The following is a 25,284-nucleotide window of genomic DNA, read 5'->3' on the forward strand; positions in this document are numbered from 1 at the left end:
ATATGCTAAAAGAATTGTATAGTAGAAATATATATACTAAAAGTAAAGACATATATAGTATAGGTTTTTAAGTTTTGTGCAGTATCTTAAGTTAAAATATTCATATTAATATTATCGCAAATTTAACATAACAAATTGTTCATAGCAAAATTTCTGAAATTAGTGAATAAATATATATTTCGAGATTATGTAGCATATATAAGATATTTTCTTGTTCTCTTAAAAACTTCAAGAATTCATCAAAAAAAGTGATTTATAATTACATAAATATGATTTTTCCGCACGAAATTCTACAAAAAAGTATCGGCTAATTAAATGCTGCTTTTTCCAAACTTCCTATTTTAAAGTCAATGTTGCATGATTGTCAGTTTAGTCGTTATAAATGTATTCTTTCGAAAGAATTATTTCTATTATTAATCATAAATTTATATAAATAAACGTTAATTAAGAATACGCGATCATGCAAAAATATGATGTATTTAAATTAAATTTATCGATGGAAATCCATCAGGATTTTTCGAATGTTTCGCGCGTTTTCTACCTGTTTAAGCATTCAACACAGAGACACGAGTGATCGTATATATATATATATATATATATATATATATATATATATATAACGCTATGGAATACCGATACAGTGCTAAGGGAGAGTTAGTACAGGACATCACTTTATTTATCTGCGTATGTGACCATAAAGCGAAAGAAAGTCGTTGTTGAAAATTTTAGGAATCAGGACTTCAGCAGTAAATTAATTCTGAAATATGTTTCGTCTTCTCGTGGTGGTGACGGTGCTCTTTATGACGACTGACGCGCAGTACTTATTTCCATATATATTTTATTTTATATTGGCATAATAAATATCGAAAGTATAAAGATCGAATCTTTCTCGTGTCCGACCTCTTGGATTAAACGCGTAACTTGAGCAAATGCAATTAATACTTCAATACAAATTGGATAAAATTTCTTTGGTCAAAATATATGTTTTTATTTATTAGTCAAAGAGTAAATCAAATAAGAATATTTTTGAAAAAATGTCTCATTGTACTTTTGTAACGTTCGCTTTTGTTCATCTTGCTTTTATCCCTATTTAAACGACAACCGTTAATATACATTTCTTTAGCGGTCATCAAATATATCTGCATTCACAGAATGTTATTTATGTTATTTCAAGGCAATATCACTGGACTTGGCGAATAACTAAGAATTTGCCAAAAGTTCCTTCAGTTCATAATTTTTCTTCAGTACGTTTGACCAATATCGACAACGTGATTTATTATGGCAGTATTAGCATTGGAACTCCACCGCAAAACTTTAAAGTTGTATTTGATACTAGTTCCCCATATCTTCGGATATTTCCTAAAATGCCCAAAAATCCTGTTGCTTGTAAGTATCATTTATATATACATGTACATGTGTATGCTTTTACTTTTAATTCATTAAATAAATTTTATTTCATCGATATCGATCGTAGATAAGCTTAAACTTCAATTTTTTAAATCAGCGAATATAATATATTATATATATATATATATATAATATATATATATATATATATATATATTATCTACAATTATATTTTTCAAGTATAATCTTGGGATTTAAAAAGTTGAATATTATACAGGTACATATTTATTTTAATTTTATAGTAGTATTTAATATTATAGTGTAAATATTACAATAGCAAACTTGGGAATTGGAAAATGTTTAAATTAATTTAAATAATTTATCATTTACATTATATATTACATTCACTCTTTCAAGGTACAGACAAACATTGATAAACAAAGATGATTAATAAATTAATTCGATAAAAACATGTACATGTACAACATAAATAATTATTTACAAAAGCATGTTGCATATTTATTGTAGATTAATAAGATATTATGTCTATGCATATTTTAAAATTTTTTTAATATTTCTAATTTTCATTATTACTGAATAATATGCTTCAGTGGTATACCCATATATAGTAAATAAAAATAGACTACTTCAAGTACGATACCTCGATTACAATGTAACAGGATTCCTATCTAATGGTACAGTAAATGTAAGTCATTATTAAATAAACATTCTAATTTAATTATAACTAAAATGATAGTTTAAACATTACTTAAGCAATCGTTTTTTTTTTGCGTAGCAATGTTCGATGTATTATTTTAATACAAACTTTACCGTAGGTTGCCAACCTCAATATAGAAAGGCAAACATTTCTAGAAGTGATAAACATATTAGACGAACATATACTTGAATTGTACTCAAATATATCTGACCGAAAATTTGATGGTCTTTTGGGCCTAAATTGTTTCAACATAAATGTCGGTGAAATAAAGCCTGTGTTTTACAACATGATTCGACAGAAACTAGTGTCATCAAGCATTTTCAGTTTTTATCTAAATAGGTACATATTTTTTCTACCGTTAAGCATCGTATACCTATCTAAACGAGATTTTTTAATATTAAAATATTATTTATATTTGCACATTAAATAAACTTAATTTTAATTATCACACTCATACATATTGCAATATAAAGAACATAATTTTCAGAAACGCTTCAGCCGATTTAGGTGGTAAATTGATATTCGGTGGTTCCGATCCTGCTTATTACGAAGGAAATTTTACATATGTTCCTGTTACTCGCAGAGGATACTGGCAAATTAAAATTATTAAGTGCGTTATTTATTAAATTACATTAATGATGTTTCAACAAATTGTTAACGTCATCGCTTTGTAGTATCGAAATGAATTACATTACGTCGTATAATTTTACTTGGTGCGAGGGAAGCTGCCAAGCTATCATTGACACAAGTATTTGGAAAATAATTGGTCCAGAAAAGGACGTCTTACTTATTAATCGACTTATTAGAACTAATTCATATGGAAGTGTAAGTAAACAATATCTTTTAAGTAATTATATTTTTCACAAAGCACATAATCTTTGATAGAAAAAAGTAAATTATAAAAAATTGATAATAGCAATAAAAAATAAATTATAGGTATATTCAAATGAAACATTAATTTCTATGGAACAATAACGTTAATTTTTATTTCCGAAATACTTATATTCACTAAATATGATTAATTGCTAATCTGATATTACGTTCTATTTAAAGGTGGACTGCAACAGAATTTCTCAATTGCCTGTAATAAGGTTTAATTTGGGTGGTTTTAATTGGGTTAGTAAGACGTTCGTTCTTACCGGTAAGGATTATATCATTCGGGTGAGTGCCATAAGAAAATTATTTAATCTCTATTTATTAATTTGTTAAAATTATTTAAATTATTTAAATATGTATAAGAGAAGTTTATATCGTGTATATAATTCTGCTCAGCATCCAGATGATAAAAGTACATGTGTAACCGTCTTCCGGAAACACGAGTCAGCATATGACGATTATGTAAAATGGGTTCTGGGGATGCCATTTATTGGCCGTTACTACACTGAGTTTGATATGAATAGAGGCCGAGTGGGATTTGCTTTGGCGAAAAATGTATAAAATTTATCAAAATGTATAGAAAATCTTACATTGTCACCTTTTATTGTGTACTTATCATCATTTTTTAAATTATTTGTTTAATTTTCGATAAGAAAACATTTAATTTTTTAATCGCCAACCGACAAAGTTCGCAGATTATCAATGTGAATTTTTGCGTAATACCTACATAACTGCGACTTAATTTTCAACAGCAAAACTTTATCGTGAATGCAACTGATATGGGCTTATAGTTATTTGGAATGCGAATTTTTGCGAGTAATTGCATTCGCTAAGGTCATTGTTGCATGGCCGTCTAATAATCGATATAATCAATCTATTCTTTCGAAAAGCTAATTACTCCTTCATTATCAATGTTAATTTAGCGCACACTTAATAATTTATTTTAAAACAATTTGTTTTAGTTATAACACAAAATATTAAATAAAATATTTTTAAATTTAATTGATCAATAGGACGGATGATCAATAACAAAAGATATGTTTCGAATGCGAGCGATTGTATATATAACGGCCGCCAAATGTCGATGTAAATGATAGCTCTAGTAGACGAGTACAATTTCTTTTTTGTATGTCGTAACGTACAGAAAGAAATTTACTGGAAATTTCGAAAACATGTTCCTCTTTCTCGTGATGCTGACCGACGCGGAAATCCAAAACTAAGTTCATACATTGTATTGTAAGTTTAAGTTACATATCAATATAATAATTATTGAATTTAAAAAAATTAACCTATTTTATTGTGATCGCAATCGATTTTCTGAGATCCTAAAATTATGTAAATGTGGTTGCATACATAGAACGATAAATCTTAAATAGAAAGTTATTCGTGCAATAAAATAAGAATTTTCGATTTTATAATAATGTTAAAAAAATCATTCTTTTTCATTCAGTCTTTGCTCGATATAATATAATTAATTGATTCCATCTTTATATATTTATCATTATGTGCTGTTAATTAAAGCCGTAGACAATATTCAGAAATCAAAGTCGCGCGGACGTCGAGCGCAATAATAGCCATGCGCAGAAACGAATGCGCACCGGTTCGGCCGCCATGTTAACACGTCATTGCTACGTCATACACGTTATACGCTTATCGGAGTCATACGCAGTTACGCGGATCGTCGTACATCCGCACTTTTCGCGTCTTTTAACCGCAAATAAACGAATATCGCGAGTGAACGAGCGTCGAGAGTGTCCAAGTATGATCGCGCGACTTTCATAATATGTCAGTGAAAGTGCGCGACAGGTATTTTGACAGTTTTGGTAATGGTGCGATCGCGAAGATGGAGCGAAGTCGCGTCGTATTATTCGCGTCCTTGATAATGATGCGAGCGAGTATCGAGAGTGTCGAATAAAGTGTTGCGTGTTCGCGTTGATGATATCGTGTGAGTTTGTGTGCATCAAGATCGGAATGGGACGTCCCGAGGCGAGCGAATGGAGTGGCCTGTGGAACAGCCGATGAACGGTGAGTAGATTTGATTTATCATATTTGCGTGACAATTCGTGCTCATTCGACGCTTATACAGCATCGCGATGTCCGGAATTACGTTCGGGCAAATCGGCGCCGCGTCATAATTGGATGCGACGCGATGCAATTCAAGTGAAGTCGATCGCGTGAAGATGGTTAGGCTAGAAGCGAATTGAAGTTTATTTTGTATACGCGCGTGCAGTGCTGCACAGTCTATCTCGTAGGGCTGCCAACAGTCAAACGATAAATTTTTTCGATCTAACCTAACCTAACCTAATCTAATCTAACCTTTCAGTGTCTTTAAATGTCGAATGTAAACATGAGTGTATGATGCCTGGATTTTATCATGTTTTTAAAAATAATTTAATTACTTCATTAGTGTATTACATTTTATTACGTAGTATATTAATCGTATTAAATGTGCGATGTACAGTTTTACACATTTTAATGAGGAGCATATAATATAATTGGTTAGATTAGATTAAATTAAAACAAGCTGCTGTGATGCATTTAACGTAATAGGATTAATTTGACAAATGTGCAGCTATTGAAGTTACATGATATTTGTGGATACATTTTTAAAGTAATCATGAGTGTCTTATCTCATCTCGATTACATGAAATTAAAATATAAAATATTTATGTATTCCACATTAACGTTGTTCATTACAAGTACTATATTACTACATTGCAAGTACTTTTCTTATATCTCAATCATATTCAACCATTTATTTCATCGATGAAGCTTTTCATATATCGCAGACAATATGATACTGTTTGTGGAATTTTACACAGGTAATACATGGCACAAAAATAATTTGTTCTAAAGTATTGTGCGCATTTATCAGAAATAAATCAAATTAAATTATTTTCAGAATCCAAACATCGCTACATTGCCAGGATTGTATCTTATTATAACTGCGATATTATCACCTTTTAATATGTGTGCGCAGTATTACATACATAAAATATATAAATTTATTTGAAACATACTGAAATCTTTATCCTATTTACAATATTCATGATATTATAAAAGAAAATTGCAACTCTAATGAAACAGAGCGGTGGAATAATTGGTTGATACTTATGCTGGTCTACAATATTTACCCTTTTTTCACCATTAGACTTTTGGTGCTTTTTTTATTATACATATGTTATCTGTAAATATAGTACTCGTAATGTTGTTTCTGTATCACTGTAAGCATACAAAAATGATAGCATTTGCAGGTAATTATGTTATACTTATATATCGTAAGAAAGAGAAAATAAAATAAAAGTTGAATACTGAATGTGCTCTAAAGTAAATCTCATCTAAATAAATAAATGCATAAATGTGCGCTCCACATTCCTCATGAAAAAAATACATAATATTAATCTTTATGTATTATTTTTAGATTTGTTTTTTATTCTTTTAAATTCTCTAGATGCACTTTTCATTTCTGCTCTCTTTCTTTCCAACTACTAAATATGCTACTAATCTATCATTTTTAATATAGATCTGTCATTTTTAGTGTACATTATTGCAGTAAGTGGAATAAAGAGCAAATCTTTTGGCACATTTAAAATGTACAGGAAAGTCAGTTTTATCTGATGCGTTTTTTTCTATAGAAATATCTGAAAAAATTCATACGTCTTTTTTAATCTTAGTCTTTCTAAATAAAAATTAGAATAATAAATTTGCAAAATAATTTGCTTTAATATATTTTTATTGCAAACATATGAAGCAAAGTGCTCAAGGTGCATCACTATGAAAACATCGATAGAATAAAAAATAGATCGTATACAAAAAAATTAAAATATTTACACTACATATTTGATATAGCATTTAATCGATATGTGCAGTAAAATCTAATTTTCTCGAATTTTTTCTCGAAATTTAAACTACTAAAAAAATATCAAATATTCAAATTGTTCAATAGTCTTGTGAAAGAAGCAGTTCTCACTTAAAGAATCTTTAGAAAAAAAAAATAAAAAAATTCTAAAGAAAAAAAAGGACAAGAAATTTTAAATCTCACATGGATATTTAATTTTATACTAATATTTTTAATGTAACACTTCATTTATAAAGATTTTATTTTGTGAAACGTTTATACATAAAAGTACAATGATTATACGGCTTCTTTAATCTATTGTTTCATCTTCGCATGGTTTTCGTTTAAATAATAAAATATTTGTGCCTCTGGATATTTTTCTCTGGAAGCTTTATGCAATGTGTGTAACTTAAATCTGTTAACGTACAAGTATTAAAGTAACGGAATAAGTATATGTAATTTGATTAAAAACACGTGTTTTACATGAATTTTTAATTACATATTTTGTTATGTTACAAATAAAAAAATCATGCTTGCGCGACGCGATTCTAACAATTTACCGACATGCACAAAATGATGACTTTACCGGCAGTCGAAGTATCTTGACTACGTAATTCTGGCGTTTAACGCGAATGCAGATGATGATACTAAACAGCAAAGAAAGATGGCCGCATGAGTGAAACGCGAGGCGCGAAATATTGCATTTCGTATATCGTTCTTTGCGAAAAAAATGTGTGAAAATGTTGTACGTATTCGCGATTAACAGTTCGGTATTGATGAATACTAATCAACGCAAGTATAATTTGTCATGCATTGGATATCTCTTCAAACTCTGTATATGAATCGCTCTCAGTCTTTTAAAATGCAAAACTAAATATTATAAGATTTGACTTTGGAAAAGCGCGATAAAACAATCGAATCATTCGTAATTCATATCATTAGCATAATATACTATGAATTTTCTACGTTATATATTGAATCGAAATTGCGCAAAAGAGGAAAAAAAGAACAAGCTTATGAATAGACATTTCCATCCTTTACTAAAAGAAAAAGAAATTAAAAATATCTCTCAATTTTTTCTCTATTTCTTCGGGCAAGTCTACATATATGACCAATATGATTAATTGATTCCATCTTTATATATTTATCATTATGTGCTATTAATTAAAGCCGTAGACAATATTCAGAAATCAAAGTTGCGCGCAGGATTGGCCATGCGCAGAAACGAATGCGCACTGGTTCGGCCGCCATGTTGGCGCGTGCCGTTTCGTCTGCGACGTCACTGCTACGTCAAACGCGTCATACGGCCGCCATGTTGGTGCGTGAATCGGAGTCATACGCAGTTACACGGATCATCGTACGTCCGCATTTTTCGCATCTTTTAACCGTTTTTAAACAAATATCGCGAGTAAACGAGCGTCGAGAGTGTTGAAGGATGATCGCGCGACTTTTATAGTGTGTCGATGGAAACGCGCGACAGCGATTTTTGACGATATTCAGTGATGGCGTCATTGCGAAGATGGAGCGAAGTTGCGTCGCGTTATTTGCGCCCTTGATGATGATTATCGGATGCGAGCGAATATCGGAAGTGCCAAATAAAGTGTCGCGCGTTCGCGTTGATGATATCGTGTGGATTTGTGTGCATCAAGATCGGAATAGGACGTCCCGAGGCGAGCGAACTGTCCCGAGGAGGAGCGGCCTGTGCAACAGCCGGTGAGTAGATTTGATTTATCATATTTGCGTGATAATTTGTGCTCATTCGACGCTTATACAGCATCGCGATGTCCCTAATTACATTCGGACAAATCGGCATCATAATTCGATTCGGTGCAATTCAAATAAAGTCGATCGCGTGAAGACGGTTATGCTAGAAGTGATTTCAAATTTATTTTGTACGCGCGCGCAGTGCTACACGTATCTCGTAGGGCTGCCAACTGCTAAACGATAAATTTGTTTGATTTAACCTAACCTAACCTAACTTAACCTCTCAGTGTCTTTGGATATCGAATGTAAACACAAGCGTATGCTCCCTGGATTTTATCATACTTTTAAAAATAATATTTAATTATTTCATTAGTGTATTACATTTTATTACGTAGTATTTATTACATAGTATTTATTAATCGTACTGAATGTGCGATGTACAGTTTTACACATTTTAATGAGGAGCATATAATATAATTGGTTAGGTTAGATTAAATTAAAACAAGCTGCTGTGATTCATTTAACGTAATAGGATTAATTTGACGAATGTGCAGCTATTGAAGTTACATAATATTTGTGGACACATTTTTAAAGTAATCATGAATGTCTTATCTTATCTCGATTACATGAAATTAAAATATAAAATATTTATGTATTCCACATTAACATTGTTCATTACAAGTACTATATTACTACATTGCAAGTACTTTTCTTATATCTCAATCATATTCAACCATTTATTTCATCGATGAAGCTTTTCATATATCGCAGACAATATGATACTGCGTGTGGAATTTTACACAAGTAATACATGGCACAAAAATAATTTGCTCTCAAGTATTGTGTGCATTTCTCAAAAATAAATCAAATTAAATTATTTTCAGAATCCAAACATCGCTACATTGCCAGGATTGTATCTTATTATAACTGCGATATTATCACCTTTTAATATGTGTTCGCAGTATTACATACATAAAATATATAAATTTATTTGAAACGTACTGAAATCTTTATCTTATTTATAATATTCGTGATATTATAAAAGAAAATTGCAACTCTAATGAAACAGAGCGGTGGAATAATTGGTTGATACTTATGCTGGTCTACAATATTTACCCTTTTTTCACCATTAGACTTTTGGTGCTTTTTTTTATTATACAGATGTTATATCTATAAATATAGTACTCGTAATGTTTCTGCACTAATGTAAACACACAAAAATGACAGCATTTGCAGGTAATTACAGTATGTTTATATAAATTATAAGAAAAAGAAAATAAAATTGAAGTTGAATGTCTGAATGCGCTTTAAAGTAAATCTCATCTAAATAAATAAATGCATAAATGTGCACTTCACATTCCTTATAAAAAAAATATATATAATATTAATCTTTACACTGTATTATTATTTTTAGATTTATTTTTTATTCTTTTAGATTCTCTAAATACTTTTCGTTTTTCCTTTTTTTCAACGACTAAATATAGATTTATATCATTTTTATTTTACATTATTGCAGAAAGTGCAGGAATAAAAAGCAGACATTTTGGCATTTTTAAAATGTATAGAAAAGTCAGTTTTGTCTGATGCATTTTGTTCAATAGATAAAAATATCCAAGAAATCTGGAAGAATTCATATACTTTTTTTGAGTCTTCTAAGTAAAAATTAAAATAATAAATTTACAAAATAATAATAAGGAAAAAAAGATAAAAAGTTTAAATTTTTCACATGAATGTTTAATTTTAGACTAATATTTCTAATGTAACATTTCATTCATAAAGATATGGTTTCTTTATTCTACTGTTTTATCTTCGCATGGCTTATGAAGTGTCTCTGGATATTTTTCTGTCAGAAAATTATGCAGCTTCCCATATTTCGCTAGCTTGTATTCTCGTTTCATTGAAGTTTCTCGTTCGTTCAAATCTTATCAATTTTTTTTTGTAAGACGTAAGTTTAGTAAAGAATGATGGTAATTTCTTCTTTTTCAACATCACTCTATTACCCATTACATATTGAATAAAATCGAGAGACTCATTGGATGGCACTTCTTCTGGTTTTCTGACTTGCACTGATGAAACAAGTACTACTAGATAATTGCTATTTTCTGATTTAAACTCGATTAAATGCAATTGTTTGTCATCTGCTAATTATTGATATGATTTCTGCAAATATTTCCATATTATTTTTAGATTGATTTGCTTCATATGTTGCAATAATTAAAGTATGATTTCTGATATAATCTGCTATGAAACTGCAGAGAAAGCCAGCTTTAATTCTTTATTTTATTCAATATCTTTAATAATATAATAATTAAATTCTATAATAATTAAATAATTAAAGTTCGATGAAAATATGCTTGAAATAAAAAAGATTGTTTCTTATGTACAATCCTATAAAGTTTAAGACTAGACAATCCTAAAAGTTAAGACAAGACATTATTGTTAATAATATATATAAATTGATAATTAAACAAAACAATTAATTAATTAATTAATCGACACAATCCGTATGTTATTTAGCTTTATATAACATATATATAATAATTTAGTTATTATATTATTAAAAATATTAAATAAAATAAAGAATTAAAGGCTTTCTCTGCAATCATATATATACTAAATATATATTCTCTGCAATATATATATACTAAAAAAAGTATAATATTTAAATACTTTGTATACATACGTGTTGCAATAAACCAATAAAGAATGCTTTTACATTCCTGGTTCTTTCTATTTTGGCATACATATCCTTTATTTTAATTGCCTCGCAACATGCTTTTATCGCATGATGACAAACAAGTCCATTATCCTTTATGAATTTTCTTTACAAATATTGTTATTACTTCCAAACTATGTAAAGAAGTCATGTAACACTGAAAAGTACAAAGTGATATTAAAAAAGAAGGAATAAATTTTATATTATATAGTATTCATAATTATTTTCTTACCAGTGTTTCTTATATCTAGGAATATACATTAGTCTTTGACCTGCCCTATTTTTAATCGTCTTTAAGGATGCTTTGGCTTTTGGTAACGCAAATCTAGCTAATCTATTTCCATTTCCAGTTATTACAAATGAACTAGTCTTGCACCCTAGATTACCAGTCATACAAGTTATTATTTTGTTTTCCAAAATCCAGATTTCAAAAGCTTCAAAAGTATCTGCAGAACAAAGATATTAGTTATATAAGATTCTAATATTATCAGGACTGAAACATGAAAGAAAAAAATTGAAAACAGACATTGTATCACACGATTTTTGTATGTGTGTGATTTAACCATAATCCAATAATAGCATAAATATTAACCTTCTCCAATAGGATCCGATAGTCCAATCTTTCTGCCATCCATTGTGGCGTTCGTCCAACCACATTTCAATGGCAATAATTTTACTTGCACTGGTCTGGTTTTACTTTGTCATAATTTCCCAAGTTTTTGCTTTCTTTCAGGATTTACAGACAGTTTTTGCTGTTGAATTAATTCTTTTCCTCTAAACACAGGAGTATTTAGATCAGGAAATTGTATCGGATTTTTTCCCATGCCAATAATTTGAGATTTTAGATTTCTTTTTTCGCTACCCCTCTTTCCTGTCTCCTTTTAGATCTCTCTTTTTCGCTATTCCTCTTGCTCTATCTCTGCGTCTTCCTGCATTACTGACACTTATCCACCCTTCCATAATTCAGTTTCCATAATTCTAGTTTCTGTAGAACAAAAGTACAGTGAAATACAAACTATTTTCTGTTGTGAAAATAAACTACTGTCAAAATATCCATAAAAGTTTTACTTACTAACAAAGAACATAGAGTTCCTAGTATTACTTAATAAAGAGATGTGTGTTTTTAACAAATGCGTGATTGACAGACAATAAATTACATATACCTGAAAAAATTTTATTAGAGTTAATGTATAGGGTTAAGTTGATAAATTAATTTTAAATACACATTGTATGTAAATTACATATGATTTAGAGACAATGATATCCTACAGCTGACAATGAGTGCTCGTCGGTCAATAGCCTCTCGTGTTATCATCTTAGTAATATGATGTTTACGCATGATTTCTGCAAGATGTCGCGAGAATGCTATTTTCAAGCCCTTCTTTTAAAGGAAAATTGAAGATAATTAAAGATATGCCTGTTTTTATTTAGAAAAAATATAGATGACATAAAATAGTTTCCTTTTTTTATCTTTTGATATTTCTTTTTTTATCTGTTTTTTTATAAGTACAATATTATTTTTTACTATTCTTTAAAAATTGTATATTTAGTTCTTTTTTACAGAATTCCAATATAGATTTTCATAAATTTAATAATAATTTTCCTTTAACACATATATCTTGCATTAAAATAATTTAATATATTTCCAAATTTTTTACTCACATTAAACTTATTTTGATTCACTCTTTCAGCGAGAATAATTTGATTGCGCAAAATTAATATACAAAAAAAATATTCTGTATATTTCAGAAAATATTCTCTTTTCTTTTTAAATTTTTTTAAATGTATCTTATTTTTATTCATTACATTATATTCTATTTTCTTTATTTATCTTTATTTTTAAAGTTACATAAAATTGTGTATATAAACTTGTAAAGAGTAATATATTTTAAGAATTAACGAGGCCTTTTGCAAGCTACGATAATAAGTTGTTCAAGCGGCGGACGATCTTTGATCTCACGACACACCACGCAAAGATTGAAGCGATTCATAAACTCGGCGCGTTCCTTAGCGCACTTCCTCATTCTCTCGTTAATTACAACCAGCTTACCGCTCGTCTCTTGCAGAATCGGCTGTGTACCGTTCTTTTCAACGAATAGCATTAGCTATCTGCCATTTAGAGTCAAAAAGGGCTGTTGAAAATATAAATTTATTTAACGTAATTTATTTAAAGTCTGAAATTTTTCTTCTACTTTCGATCTTAATTTCCAATTTAATATCTATTTCAAATTAATTTTTATTTCAGTTTAATATCTACTTCAATTTAATATTTATTTTGATATTTTAAGCAGTCAAATTTTCTCTTGAAACTATTTAATCTATAGTTTTGCCAAAAAACCATCTTTTAAATTCTTTGCGATAAATGAAAAATTTAAGAAGAAACTATTTATTCTGTTCAAGAAATATAGAAGCTCAATTTTTAAATTTTTCAGATTCAGGTTTGAAATTTTTATCCTTTCGATCTTCAAAAAATTTCCATTTGATGATATCTATTTCAAATTAATATCTATTTCAATTCAATATCTATTTTGATACTTTAAGCAATCACCTTTTTTTGAACTAATTAATCTATAGTCAAAAATTCCTTTTAAATTTCTAACAATAAGAGAAAGGCTTTGTTTATTCTGTTTGAAGTATGAAATATAAGAATTCAAGTTCTATATCAATTAAACTTCTCGAAATTCTGTAGAATCTAGAAAACATAAAACATAAAAAATTTGAAAAGAATCAGAATTTCTATTTTCGAAAAATAGACTTAATAATACGAAGATTTTCCAATTAACTTAAAAATTGTGCGTTATGTCAGAAATATAATTTCTGACATAATTGACGTTCTCATTTAATCTCTCCGTTAGTCAATAAATCCTCGAACAATTTAGCCGCACGCGTTGCGAAAGATTGAGTTTTATCCCCGATTCGCCAAAAAACTTTTCGTTCCGCGGTGGTTTGTATCTTCTTCAGCAGCCGCGCGGCGCCTCATAATTCACTTAGACTCAGCCTTACTTGTCTGCATGTTGGTCGAGACAGCAGCAATTATGCCCTGTGTCGGCAAAAAGGGCGAATGTTTTTCTTGTGCACGTTTTAACAAACGCCAACCCCATAACGTAGCGTCATCCTTTTACCTCGTGTTCTCTCTCGTCGCGATTCCGCAAGAATTTGGATCTCGCGAACGAGAATACTTTCTCGTTCAAGAGGCAAGAAAAGAACAAAGGAAGAACAGCTTTGTTTTACGATTAAAATCTGAGAAAATATGTGTCGAGTGAACGCGAGCAACATGTGATGAACTGCATCAGTTTGACACAATCGATACGTCGTGATCGAAGAATCTTCCTTGTTCTTGTTTTCAACTTGAATTGTCTCCCAATTATAGAGTCTAGAAAATTTTGATAGATTTAATTGAGTTTTTATTTTGTACCTCAATTTCTCTTGAATTGAATTTTAAAAGAGGAGCGTTTGGCAAAACTATAAATTTAATAATTTCGAAAAAGTGTAATTTGACTAGGATTGCATGAGATATTAAGATTAAAAATTATCTTGATTGTCTTGTCTTGAGATTCGAGATAAGATCGAGACAAGATTTTTAATTAGTTCTCAAGTCAATATCGAGATTGAGATTGTCGAGATTATTAGTCCTGTCAAGATTATCAATTTTTAAAAAGACGAAAATACGTGTATTTGTAAATTAGATGAGAAAAATCACTATATATACGAAATTAAAAAGTTTTATTTAATAAATAAAAACATGTGTATTAATAAATTTAGAATCAATATTAATACAATAAATAAAATAATTAATTTAAAATTTTACACAATTACTTAACTGTATACAAATGCTTAAAGCTAACGAACATATATTTTGTTTTGGGAAGTGAATGACATGAATAATAATAATTATCTTAAATTGCATTATAAAAATTATGTCAAATATGATTTTAAACAATTGTTTGTCAGATAAAAATTATTAATAAAATGGAAACAAGACGATACACACAAGAGACAAGATTCTTGTTACAAAAATTCTCTTAAAATTAAGACTTAATTCGAAAATTTCCAATATCAATTACAATATTTCTTTTACGAATATTATTATTTACGATTCTTGTTTCGAATCTTATGCGATCCTAGATCTGACCGCTCGCAAAAGAATAGATGTCAAAAATTGAGATGAAAGACAGGTCTAATAAAATTGAGATGAAGGGCGGGAGAAAGATTTCGACTCTCGTAGTCGAAAATTAATCGATCGCCTCGTTTCTCCTCCTTTCGTCCTCTCTTTCTCCCGGCTCCCGTAATTCATTTAGACGGTAGTCAGACGAGACAGGCTCAATTACACTCGTGGCAAAAAGCCGCCGTCGCTTCTTCGTACGACGTGCGTGGTCCATTCGCCGAGCTGAGAGATGAGAGAGGGTGAACGCGGGGGTGTCGTTGAAAACGAGCTTGGACCCGTCGGTCGGCTCGTGTCCTCGTCATTAAAAAATTTCTCTTCGCGAAAACGACGCGAACTTTAATAGAGAGGACGAAAGGACATGTTGCATAGGGGATAGATGTGTCACCAATAAATTTCAAATAACTTTCGAAATTTTTGGGGGAAATTTTTCTGTGTTATTAGCCTAGAGCGTTTCTATAAAACATTTTGGCCCCACGATCTCCTAAAATAAAAAGAAAATAAAGTTAATACTTCGTGGCTCCCCTGAAAAAACTTAATATCAATAATAATAATTAATAGTAATAATAACTTCATAATAATTTCTCAATAATAATAATAATTTATATAAGTGATTAATTCAATCTGTTTTTATTTAAAAATTTTGACTTTGAGCCTGTTCTTTTTAAATAAATGATAATGATTATTCTTATAAATATTTGTTTTAATCCTTTAATAAAAGTGTGTTCTTATAAATTTATTTTCAAACATATTCGTTTTTCACAAAACTGTGTTTTATTCTTTTTGTGTACGTTAAGTTGTTTTTATTTCGTGACTCCTAGTTTGAGAAACGTTGATCTAGAGTCAGAAAATATAATAAAATATATAATAAATAAAATATAATATGATATAGTATAATATAATAAAATGTATAATATAACAAATATAACAATATTATCAATAATATAATAAAATTAATATTATATAAATTTGAAATAAAATATAATATATAATATAATAAAATAAAATAATATAAATTTAAAATAAAATATATAATATAATAAATATAATATTTTATTAAATATAATAATATTTTAGAAAATATAATATCGACGCTTCGAAAAGGGGACACACGCGTACACACATGTGACAAGTTACCGGGCAGAAATATAGTTTCCGGAACCTACGATCGCGTATTCTTTAAGATTACTATCGACGCGATATTTGCCCGACGAGGCGAGTTCGCCGGAATCCGCGCTTCTTGCGCGGTTTGCACACAAAGAGGACGCAGTTGGCGGTTCCCGGAGGAGTCGAGGTGGTTAATCGGCCGGTTAGCGTGACGGAGAAGGCAAAGAGGTTGGCTCGAAAACAATGGCCCTCGTGTTGATGGCAATATTTTAATGAAGTTAGCAAGTTCTCGGTATACCAACGGCTCCCTCGTCGTAGACGCGCTTCCAGGAGCGTAAATGCACCGGGGGTGGCGGATCCTCCAGAGAGAGGAAGAGAGAGAGAGAGAGAAAGAAAGAAATGGGGGATCGACAGGCGCCACTCGGCCACTGATTTCTACTTACCGATATCGTTCTACAAAGCTGCCTTCATCTGCCAGCCTACGCGGCTGTTCTCTCGTTAAACCAATGTCCCGATCTCGCGCGCTTAAACTCGCGGAAAATGAGAGAGTTCAGCGCTATCAGACGCTACCAACGGCAAGAACGAAGATCGAATTAAGAAAGTTGAGTGTTGCGTGAAATCTAAATAATGTGTTACTTGCGAAGTAATTCGAATTTCACAGTTTCACGTTGATGAATTTACGCAGTCTAGAAATTATATTTTTCCCAAGATGTCTGCTCCCTGGAAAAACACGAAAAATTTAGAATTCTCACCTGGGATTTTCTTTATACCTGGAAAAATCAGAGAATTTTTGTAGAATTTTATAGAGACTCAGAAAATTTTTGTTTTAATTTTTTTCTTTCATTATTTTGCTTTTATATTAAAATTAAAAACGTTATGAGAAATGAGCAGATAAATGTTTATTTTATGAAAGTTATTCAGTTTCTTTTCAATATATTTTTAAATCTAGTATTTGAAACGTAAGTTTATATCTTTTTCGTAGGAATGAAAAACATTAGAAAACGAATACAATAAAAAAATTTATTTTAGTTAAAGTTGCATTTAAAAAAAATCCTTCAAAAATTCTGTTTACCTGGAATTTTAAATAAAAAAATCTGCAAGAGCAGGAAATGTTCAGGAAACTTTTTTGCAAAATTAATCATATAGAAACTCTATTTTGTTATCTATTAAAAAATATTACATAAATAATATTCTTTGCACTAATGTAATAAAAGTGAAGAATTTTGCATTCATCAGATCTGATATGTTTGATCGATTTGAATTTTTCCCTAAATTTGCCTATGAAACAAGGCTCGTTTTAATCTATTTGAATAGCAAACAAGAAGCGAAGGGAGATAGAGACAGACTGGCATCAAGCAATGATTAACAATGAGAGAGGCGGATGACGATTACCATTAGTCGTGTATCAATTGAAGAAGCGCGACGGGATGAAATCACATGTGCAAACAAATCGTTTTGCATACGTCGAGCGTGCTAGGATAGGCAGGGATCAATGTGATCGATGCTTTGCGTACGAAGTGAAAAGGCAGGATTCGCGAGATTATCGGTTCGTCAAAGCGACAAAAAGGACTCTTTTAACTCGTGGTCCTTTTTTTTTTAACGAAAGAGAGAGAGAGAGAGAGAGAGAGAGAGAGAGAGAGAGAGAGAGAGAAGATATTAACGAATATTCTCTGGAAAATATTGATTCCCGTATGAAAGATGCAGGGTGAAAGTGGACTGCAAATTACGAATTTGCAAGATTTATTTTAGATAACAGTTTCAAAGTGGATATTCATAAATTAGGGTATAATTCACCCTTATTTTGTACCTTGAGGTAAATAGTATCTAAATCTTTGTTAGTTCTTCGGCGAAAGAAACTTTTGTGATACTGTGGAAAGATATATATTTATTTTCTCTCTTTTCCTCTTAAAAAGAGAGAGAGAGAGAGAGAGGATCGATAGAGATTCGACGCGGATAAAATTTTTCGAGATAACGAAATGTTGCGCGAGCGAACGAGCGTTATTGAGATTTTCCATTTTGTATTCGGGCCGAACTAATTAATTTGCCTCCAATTAATTACCAACAATTGCTCTCGCTCTAATTACGGACGCTCGATTAGAATCTGCGAAAGTTACGACCGAACGGAACAATCTTAAGGTCCCGGCTACTCACACATGCGAGTTCTCGTGAATAGAATTACCCGTGATAAGACTTGACCGCAAAGCTCTCTCCCTCCCTCCCTCCCTCCCTCCCTCCCTCTCTCTCTTTCTCTCTCTCTCTCTCTCTCTCTTTCTCTCTTAGCGCACGAGAGCCTTAATATTTTGTAGCTTCATCTCCCTTTACATCTGCGACGACGCAATCCATCCATCCTCGTCGCTTATAATCCGAGTCCTTATTTTCGACGTCGTTATCTAACGAGGAATCCGAATAAATTATGCAAAGGGGATCTTAAGTCCGCCATTTCGCGGACATCGATCTTCGGTCGAGATCACGTCCGCCTGTTCTTTCCGTTCTTTTCGTCACGTGCGAGTCGTTTAACGACTCTATCGGAATCACACGCGTGATCGTAAAGAGCGAGTTACGCCACAATTTCCACACTAGAGGCCTCGACGCGTCAATCTCGCGAAATTCTCCTCCCTGAAATTTTACGGGGGATGTTTGTCGATCGAGTTCGATAGCGCGTGCTCGCTTACGTGTGCGACATAAATATCGCGACTTTAGGTGCGCACGTTGATCGTACAAACGTGTATATACGTTTTAGTTAGGTGGACCGAACACAGATAGGACTACATAACGAAAGAGAGGGGTGAGGGGGGGGAAAAGGGGGACGAAGGATGCCCAAGATCTCGTCTCTGAGCTCTCGGGGAGGGATATTAAGGCTGAAGCTTCTCTCTATCTGATGGTTTCTCCTCTTCTTCCTCGTCTCCTTCGCTCTTTCTCTCTCTCTCTCTCTCTCTCTCTCTATCGCTCTCTCGACGATTCCCGGCTTCGAGAGGGCGGTTTCACGAGGGACGATCCAGGGATAAAGGAGGCAAGAGGGGAAGAAGGGAGGAGGAAGAAGCCACAACTCGAAATTACTGCATCGATCCCCGAGCAGACTCTCGCGCTCCACCGACAGTAGAACCAATCTTGGCCTTAAGCCCGTCTTACGCGTCGCGATTTCGACCTTTGTCGACGAAACAATCTTGAAGATTTCGCGATTACATAACGCGTTATATCTCTTATCGTTGTTAGTAATTCGTGCGAATTCGCGAGGATGCTGATCTCATTTACATCCTCCTTTCCGCCTGTTAATTTTCTTGTACTGTTAATACTTGTACTCTGATGTACGATTTATGCTCGTAAGGTGCTTTCCCATAAATACAGATCAAAAGTGTTTTTTTTTCTTGTTAAAGAATGTATTTTTTTCTGCGACAAAATTTTCAGAAATGCATTGTCTTCGAAATGTCGCATTTTTTTAAATACCAGGATACAAAACAAAATTTAATATAAATTGTAATTAAAACATCTCAAATTTTATAAAAAGGCTCCTTGGGATTTAAATTTTGTGTAAATGATATAATATTAAATTAAATTAATGCTTAATTAAATAATATAATATCAAATTAATTTACACAAATAGTTTATTAATTAAATTAAAATAAATTATCATCTTTAAAAGGAATATGCGTTTTGGCTCAGTCATCAAAATTAATTTGATATACAATTAATTTGAAATAGACATAGAAAAAAATATTTAATCTAAATTTGTATTACAAAAATTTGAATATTTTCAAACGGCAACAAATTAATTGACACAGTATTTGACTATCGTTTTTTCTTGACATATTATTGTTAAGATATGAGATCATCTTGTCATTTAATAAGCAAGATAAAAAGGTAATGATACAAGATGCTCTGTATATTAACAAAGTTCTTTTTGAAATGCAATCGCGACAAATATTGAAATATAATTCGTTGATCATTAATGATTAATCAATTTTCACATGTAAGTGTATCGCTGATAGGCCTTTATCGAAGTACATATATTTCTTGCCATTTATCCATTTATTATTTCAAATATGAACCAAAGCGACAAGCATAAAAATTATAAATTATTATTTCATTATGATTTTTACGAATAATAATAATTTATCTAACAATGCTTAAAATCAAATACACTTCGGCGCTTTAAATTTTTCGCTGATCGAAATTTAATTTGTCCTATTTGGATTTAAATTGTATAATAAAATATGAATCGCAGAATCGAGTGATTAAAAAACGTAATGAAAAGTCTTATAAATATCTTAATCGTTTAATTAATAATTAATATAGAATTTAAAACAAAATAGCATATTCTCTCTCCTCACAAATGTTTTATAATACTTCAAAAATATTTCATATTTTGAAATATTTCAACAAAAATAAATAATAACCGGTATTCAAGATTCTTTGATAGTATAGCGTGTATTATTCATATACCGCGGCCTTGTTACCATTTCCATGGCCTTGTTATCATTTGCGCGACGGAATTCGAACAGTAAGGTAGTGGCACGCATATTGTCGAATTTCTGTATAAAACGCGATCGCGAAAAATTGAAAAATATTAATAATTCGCTATGATTATCATACACTTTTATTAATCAATTTTCAATAAACAACTTGCGACACGTTATGATATGTTTTTATTGAAATGTGTTATCGCAAAATCATTTATTATTTTAAATCATAATCTCAAGACGATAAGATAAAAATTATAAATTATTGTTTTTAATCTTTACGGGCAATAATTATTTTTCTAACAATACTTAGAATCAAATCTAACTTGTTATTCGATTTCAAAAAGTCAAACACGAATCGCAGGATCGAGTAATTCACATAACAAAAGGCTCCTAATACACACATCAATCGTTTAACAAATAATTTATAATTTAAAAGAGAGAGAGAGAGAGATAGCATTTTGCGTATATGTATTTTATAGAAAAATATTTCGATAAAACCAAATTCGTAACGGTGGTCGACCTTGGCGTGCTATTGTTTTCATGCCACAGCCTTGTTTTCATTCGCACGGTGACTGGCGACATTCGCGTAGTAAAATAGTAGTGCGTGACAATATATTGCTTTGCGATCGTAAAATTCGGGAGTGTCGTGTAAAGTATCGCGCGTTCATTTTTATCATGAATTTGGGAATGCCGTTCACAATGTCGCGCGTTTAAATACGAGAGTGTCATGCAAAGTGTCGTGTAATAAACTATATAAACTTTTCGGGAGTGAATTGTGCGAACTGTACAAACTTTTCGCGAGTACAATGTGTAAATCAACGAATTTTGACGATCCTGACAAATCTGAGAGGCGGGAAAAGCTTAAGACAGGCATCGGGTGAGATGAATATTTATTTTTATTATATTTTTATTATATTAATTATTATATATAAATTATATATGTTCATTAATTAAGTTTGTTTTTTTATTCGAATGATTTAAGTATTTTTTTTTCGAAAGAAATACTTTTATATAAATTCCGGATTTATCAAACGTTTATTTTTTAAAAAAAGTTAAAAAAAGTTTTTGCAGAATTTATAAGATTATTTATTAGTTACATGTTTATTGTCGTATGTATCGAATAGAAAATTTTCGACGTGTAAAATGATATATATATTTTTTAATATTAATTATTTTGGACGCTGCTTTATAGTTGGCATTTTATATTTATTACAAATCAAATTTAGTAATTTTAATGTTATCAATTTTATTGCTGCTTATTTCGGTCAGTGATAAACTCGGTGAACGATAAACTTTTATTTTATTTTGAAACAACGGATTTACAAAGATTGTAAATTGTAGGTAAATTCATTGTTTTATAAAATGAGATGGAATAAATTAGATGAAATAATCTTTTAATATATTATCGATTGAACAAATTAAATCAAATGATTTTTAAAAGCTTCTTTATACACACTAATTATTGCGTAATTATTAATTATATACATTAAATATTGCAAGAGTATATTAAAGCATAAATTAAAAAAGACTGAAGTGTATCTTTTTATTTGATAAATTTTGCCCAATTTATTTAATAAAAAGGCGCTATAGTAATTTTATTAATTATTTATAATTAATACATAATTCATGTGTACTTAAATTAATTGGGGGAAATTTAAAAAGATTAATAAACTCAATTAATTAATTTTGACTATTAATGTTTAAACGTATCAAAATAAATATTTATAAAAGTAAAAATTTATTTTTTAAGAAGAATAAAATTATATGATAATAATTATGTATAGTCATAACAAAAGAGATATAAAAAGATAATAGACTTATAAAAAGGACGAATAACAAATTTCAAGATTTTCGAAAAGACTTTGATAGATTCGAAAATCGAGTTTTATCGAAATATATATTTTTTTAAATGGATATGCATTTGCTGTTTCTTACTTTCTCGCTATAGAAATATTGATAACACTGGAATAATTAAAAGTAACTACATTTCTAGTAGCTACATTTTTATTATGAAATACCTGAAAAAATTGTATTTTTTGAGTTAATATAAAGCAAATTTTCTTACAATAACGTGTTTTTAAATCTGTAGACATTAATATAATATAAATAATTAAATCTAATATCTTAACGTAATGTATTTAATATATTAATATAATAACAGAATTATCAAAAATTGTACGAGAAGAATCAAGAAACAGCGATTACACTGTATTAGCATAATAAAGTATGAAATATCTCGAAAATGATGCATTTCCGGAAATTTTGATACAGAAAGATATACTCATTTTTTGATAAGAAATGCAATGACAACATCTATTTTATCTACATCCGACACTTTATACGGTTTTTTTATGTCCGTCATGTACTCGTATAATCTACATTATTCGAGGACAGTGGAGAGGGATATTTTAACCTACAAGAAACTATACTTTTCGCGCTGCTTTGCCTTTCTCATCAGACTCGATTTTTTCTTCACCAAATAAGTTATCATCGGAAGAGTTTCCGGATAAGATACAACTTTACGAGGGATTACGCAGTTTATGACTTTCTTGGACGTTTTCGCCGCGCTCTCTTTTTCGTCCGTTTGTCGTTCGTCTCTTGCCTCGCATTGTCCTTTGACCTCGCTTTCGTCTTCGCGTTTTACGATCGAACCGTTTCTTCTCGCGTACTTTCTTTTTCTTTATTTTCGACTTTATCTTTGTCTTCTGAAGTCACTTAAAAGTGACCATCCTCTGTGCTCCGAGATTTTCTTTCTTCCTACACGTCACTTGAAACACGATTATATCGTAGCCTTGCAATAAGATCTGTCTATAGTTTTTTTTAAGATAAAGCAAGTACATCAGAGTTTCCTGTATATATATTTGAATACATATATTTTTCTAAATTTACATGCAAGTAAAAAATGCAATACCTTAGAAATGGGACAAATATTCTATGCATTTTGAATTTTAAGATATTTATTCTAAAAAAGATTTCTAAAAAAAATAAAAATTGAAGACTTCAAAAAAATTGCAACGTTAGAAATTAAACAAATTTTACGCACATAAGATTTTAAATTGGCATTTGTTTTATCGCGCGATAACGATGCACGATAAAGAATTTTCGAGAAAGGCGTTATCGCAAATTGAATTATATCCTCCGACTTTTCTTCTCAAGTTGGTTAGTAGTCCGACTTTTGAATTAAAACGCCCATCGGGCGAATATCTACAGCGCGCGACCCGCGCCCCTTCCTCTATCGCTCACAAACTCTCAGCAAAAGATATAAAAATTTAATTCCTCGCGGAGGAGAGAATGACGTGCCACCGGCGTCGCAAGCTTCCTTCGGAAAAAGAGAAAGAGAAAGAAATTCCTCCCCCTGGTTTTCTCTTTTTCTCGCGACGAACCTCGTCTCATCGTGTCCACCTATTTTTTAAACTCCCCCGCGTAAGTCGGGAAAGTTTTTCCATTCTTGCAGTCGTTCACGGGACCGTTTACGAAAATTTAACGTCTTGCTCGAGAGAAGTCGAGGAATTTGTCATATCGGAGGGTTCTAAATTTTAAAATATTAAAATATAATGATATAAATATAATAAATATAATTTTAAAATGTAAAACGTGAACATTTTTTAAATAAAAATATAAATGATTGTCGAATCATTTTTCCATTCTAGCAGTCGTTCACAGGACCGTTTACGAAAATTTAACGTTTTGCTCGAGAGAAGTCGAGGAATTTGTCATATCGGAGGGTTCTAAATTTTAAAATATTAAAATATAATGACATAAATATAATAAATATAATTTTAAAATATAAAACGTGAATATTTTTTAAATAAAAATATAAATGATCGCCGAATCATTTTTCCGAATAACGACAATGTCTCTGCGAAAAATCTCGCGTAACATGTCTAATCGAGAAAGACTAATTAATTACTTATATTAGAAGGCAAAGTTAGTTATTACGAAACGCGTAATGCAGCATGCGCAACTTTTGTCCCGCATAACTTCCGCGGCTTTAATTGATTCGTCTATCGCGATGTTCTTGCTGCTTCCGTTTGCTTGGTTTTTGCACGCGATAATTCAGCTCCCAGTCTTCGTTTCTGCAACGTATTGCCGCTGACTTTTGCGTGAATCGATAGTTTTGTGTTGTACATGCAGATAAGCCATAAGGCAAAGAAGCCTTATACGTCGGCGAAGACTTCAGTGGAGCCGTTTATCTCGTCTGGTAACGCCTCGTAAATGCAATTAATAGCGTTATCGATGAAGGATCAGCGATGAGTCCGACGTTATATGCGATGCCTGTTTCCTTTGAGAAGTTTTGTACACGCGGCCAAGTTGGCGTAACTAACAAGTCCGCTCCTATGCTTGATAAAATTTCTC

The 25,284-nt window shown here is 30.9% G+C and overlaps 1 protein-coding gene and 1 pseudogene across 1 annotated transcript; one reads left to right on the forward strand and one right to left on the reverse strand.

The window, feature by feature from the left end:
- Window positions 1–691: 691 nt before the first annotated feature.
- Window positions 692–4,289, forward strand: LOC112639473 (lysosomal aspartic protease-like). Its single transcript, XM_025413500.1, has 8 exons — window positions 692–817; window positions 1,175–1,386; window positions 1,959–2,053; window positions 2,184–2,404; window positions 2,553–2,675; window positions 2,740–2,890; window positions 3,119–3,226; window positions 3,338–4,289. Exons 1-8 carry the CDS (start codon window positions 765–767, stop codon window positions 3,500–3,502), a joined length of 1,128 nt encoding a protein of 375 aa, XP_025269285.1. The 5' UTR covers window positions 692–764; the 3' UTR covers window positions 3,503–4,289.
- A 5,919-nt stretch (window positions 4,290–10,208) lies between these two features.
- LOC105248660 lies at window positions 10,209–11,834 on the reverse strand (annotated as a pseudogene).
- Window positions 11,835–25,284: the final 13,450 nt, after the last annotated feature.

This window comes from Camponotus floridanus, unplaced genomic scaffold (genome assembly GCF_003227725.1).
Source record: "Camponotus floridanus strain SB8 unplaced genomic scaffold, Cflo_v7.5 scaffold67, whole genome shotgun sequence".
Taxonomy (NCBI): Eukaryota; Metazoa; Arthropoda; class Insecta; order Hymenoptera; family Formicidae; genus Camponotus; species Camponotus floridanus.

Coding starts and splice junctions, on each gene's coding strand:
- LOC112639473 (XM_025413500.1), top strand. CDS start 765: ATGTTTCGTCTTCTCGTGGTGGTGACGGTGCTCTTTATGACGACTGAC. Junction 1,387..1,958: donor GCCCAAAAATCCTGTTGCTT/GTAAGTATCATT, acceptor AATATGCTTCAG/TGGTATACCCATATATAGTA. Junction 3,227..3,337: donor GTAAGGATTATATCATTCGG/GTGAGTGCCATA, acceptor AATTCTGCTCAG/CATCCAGATGATAAAAGTAC.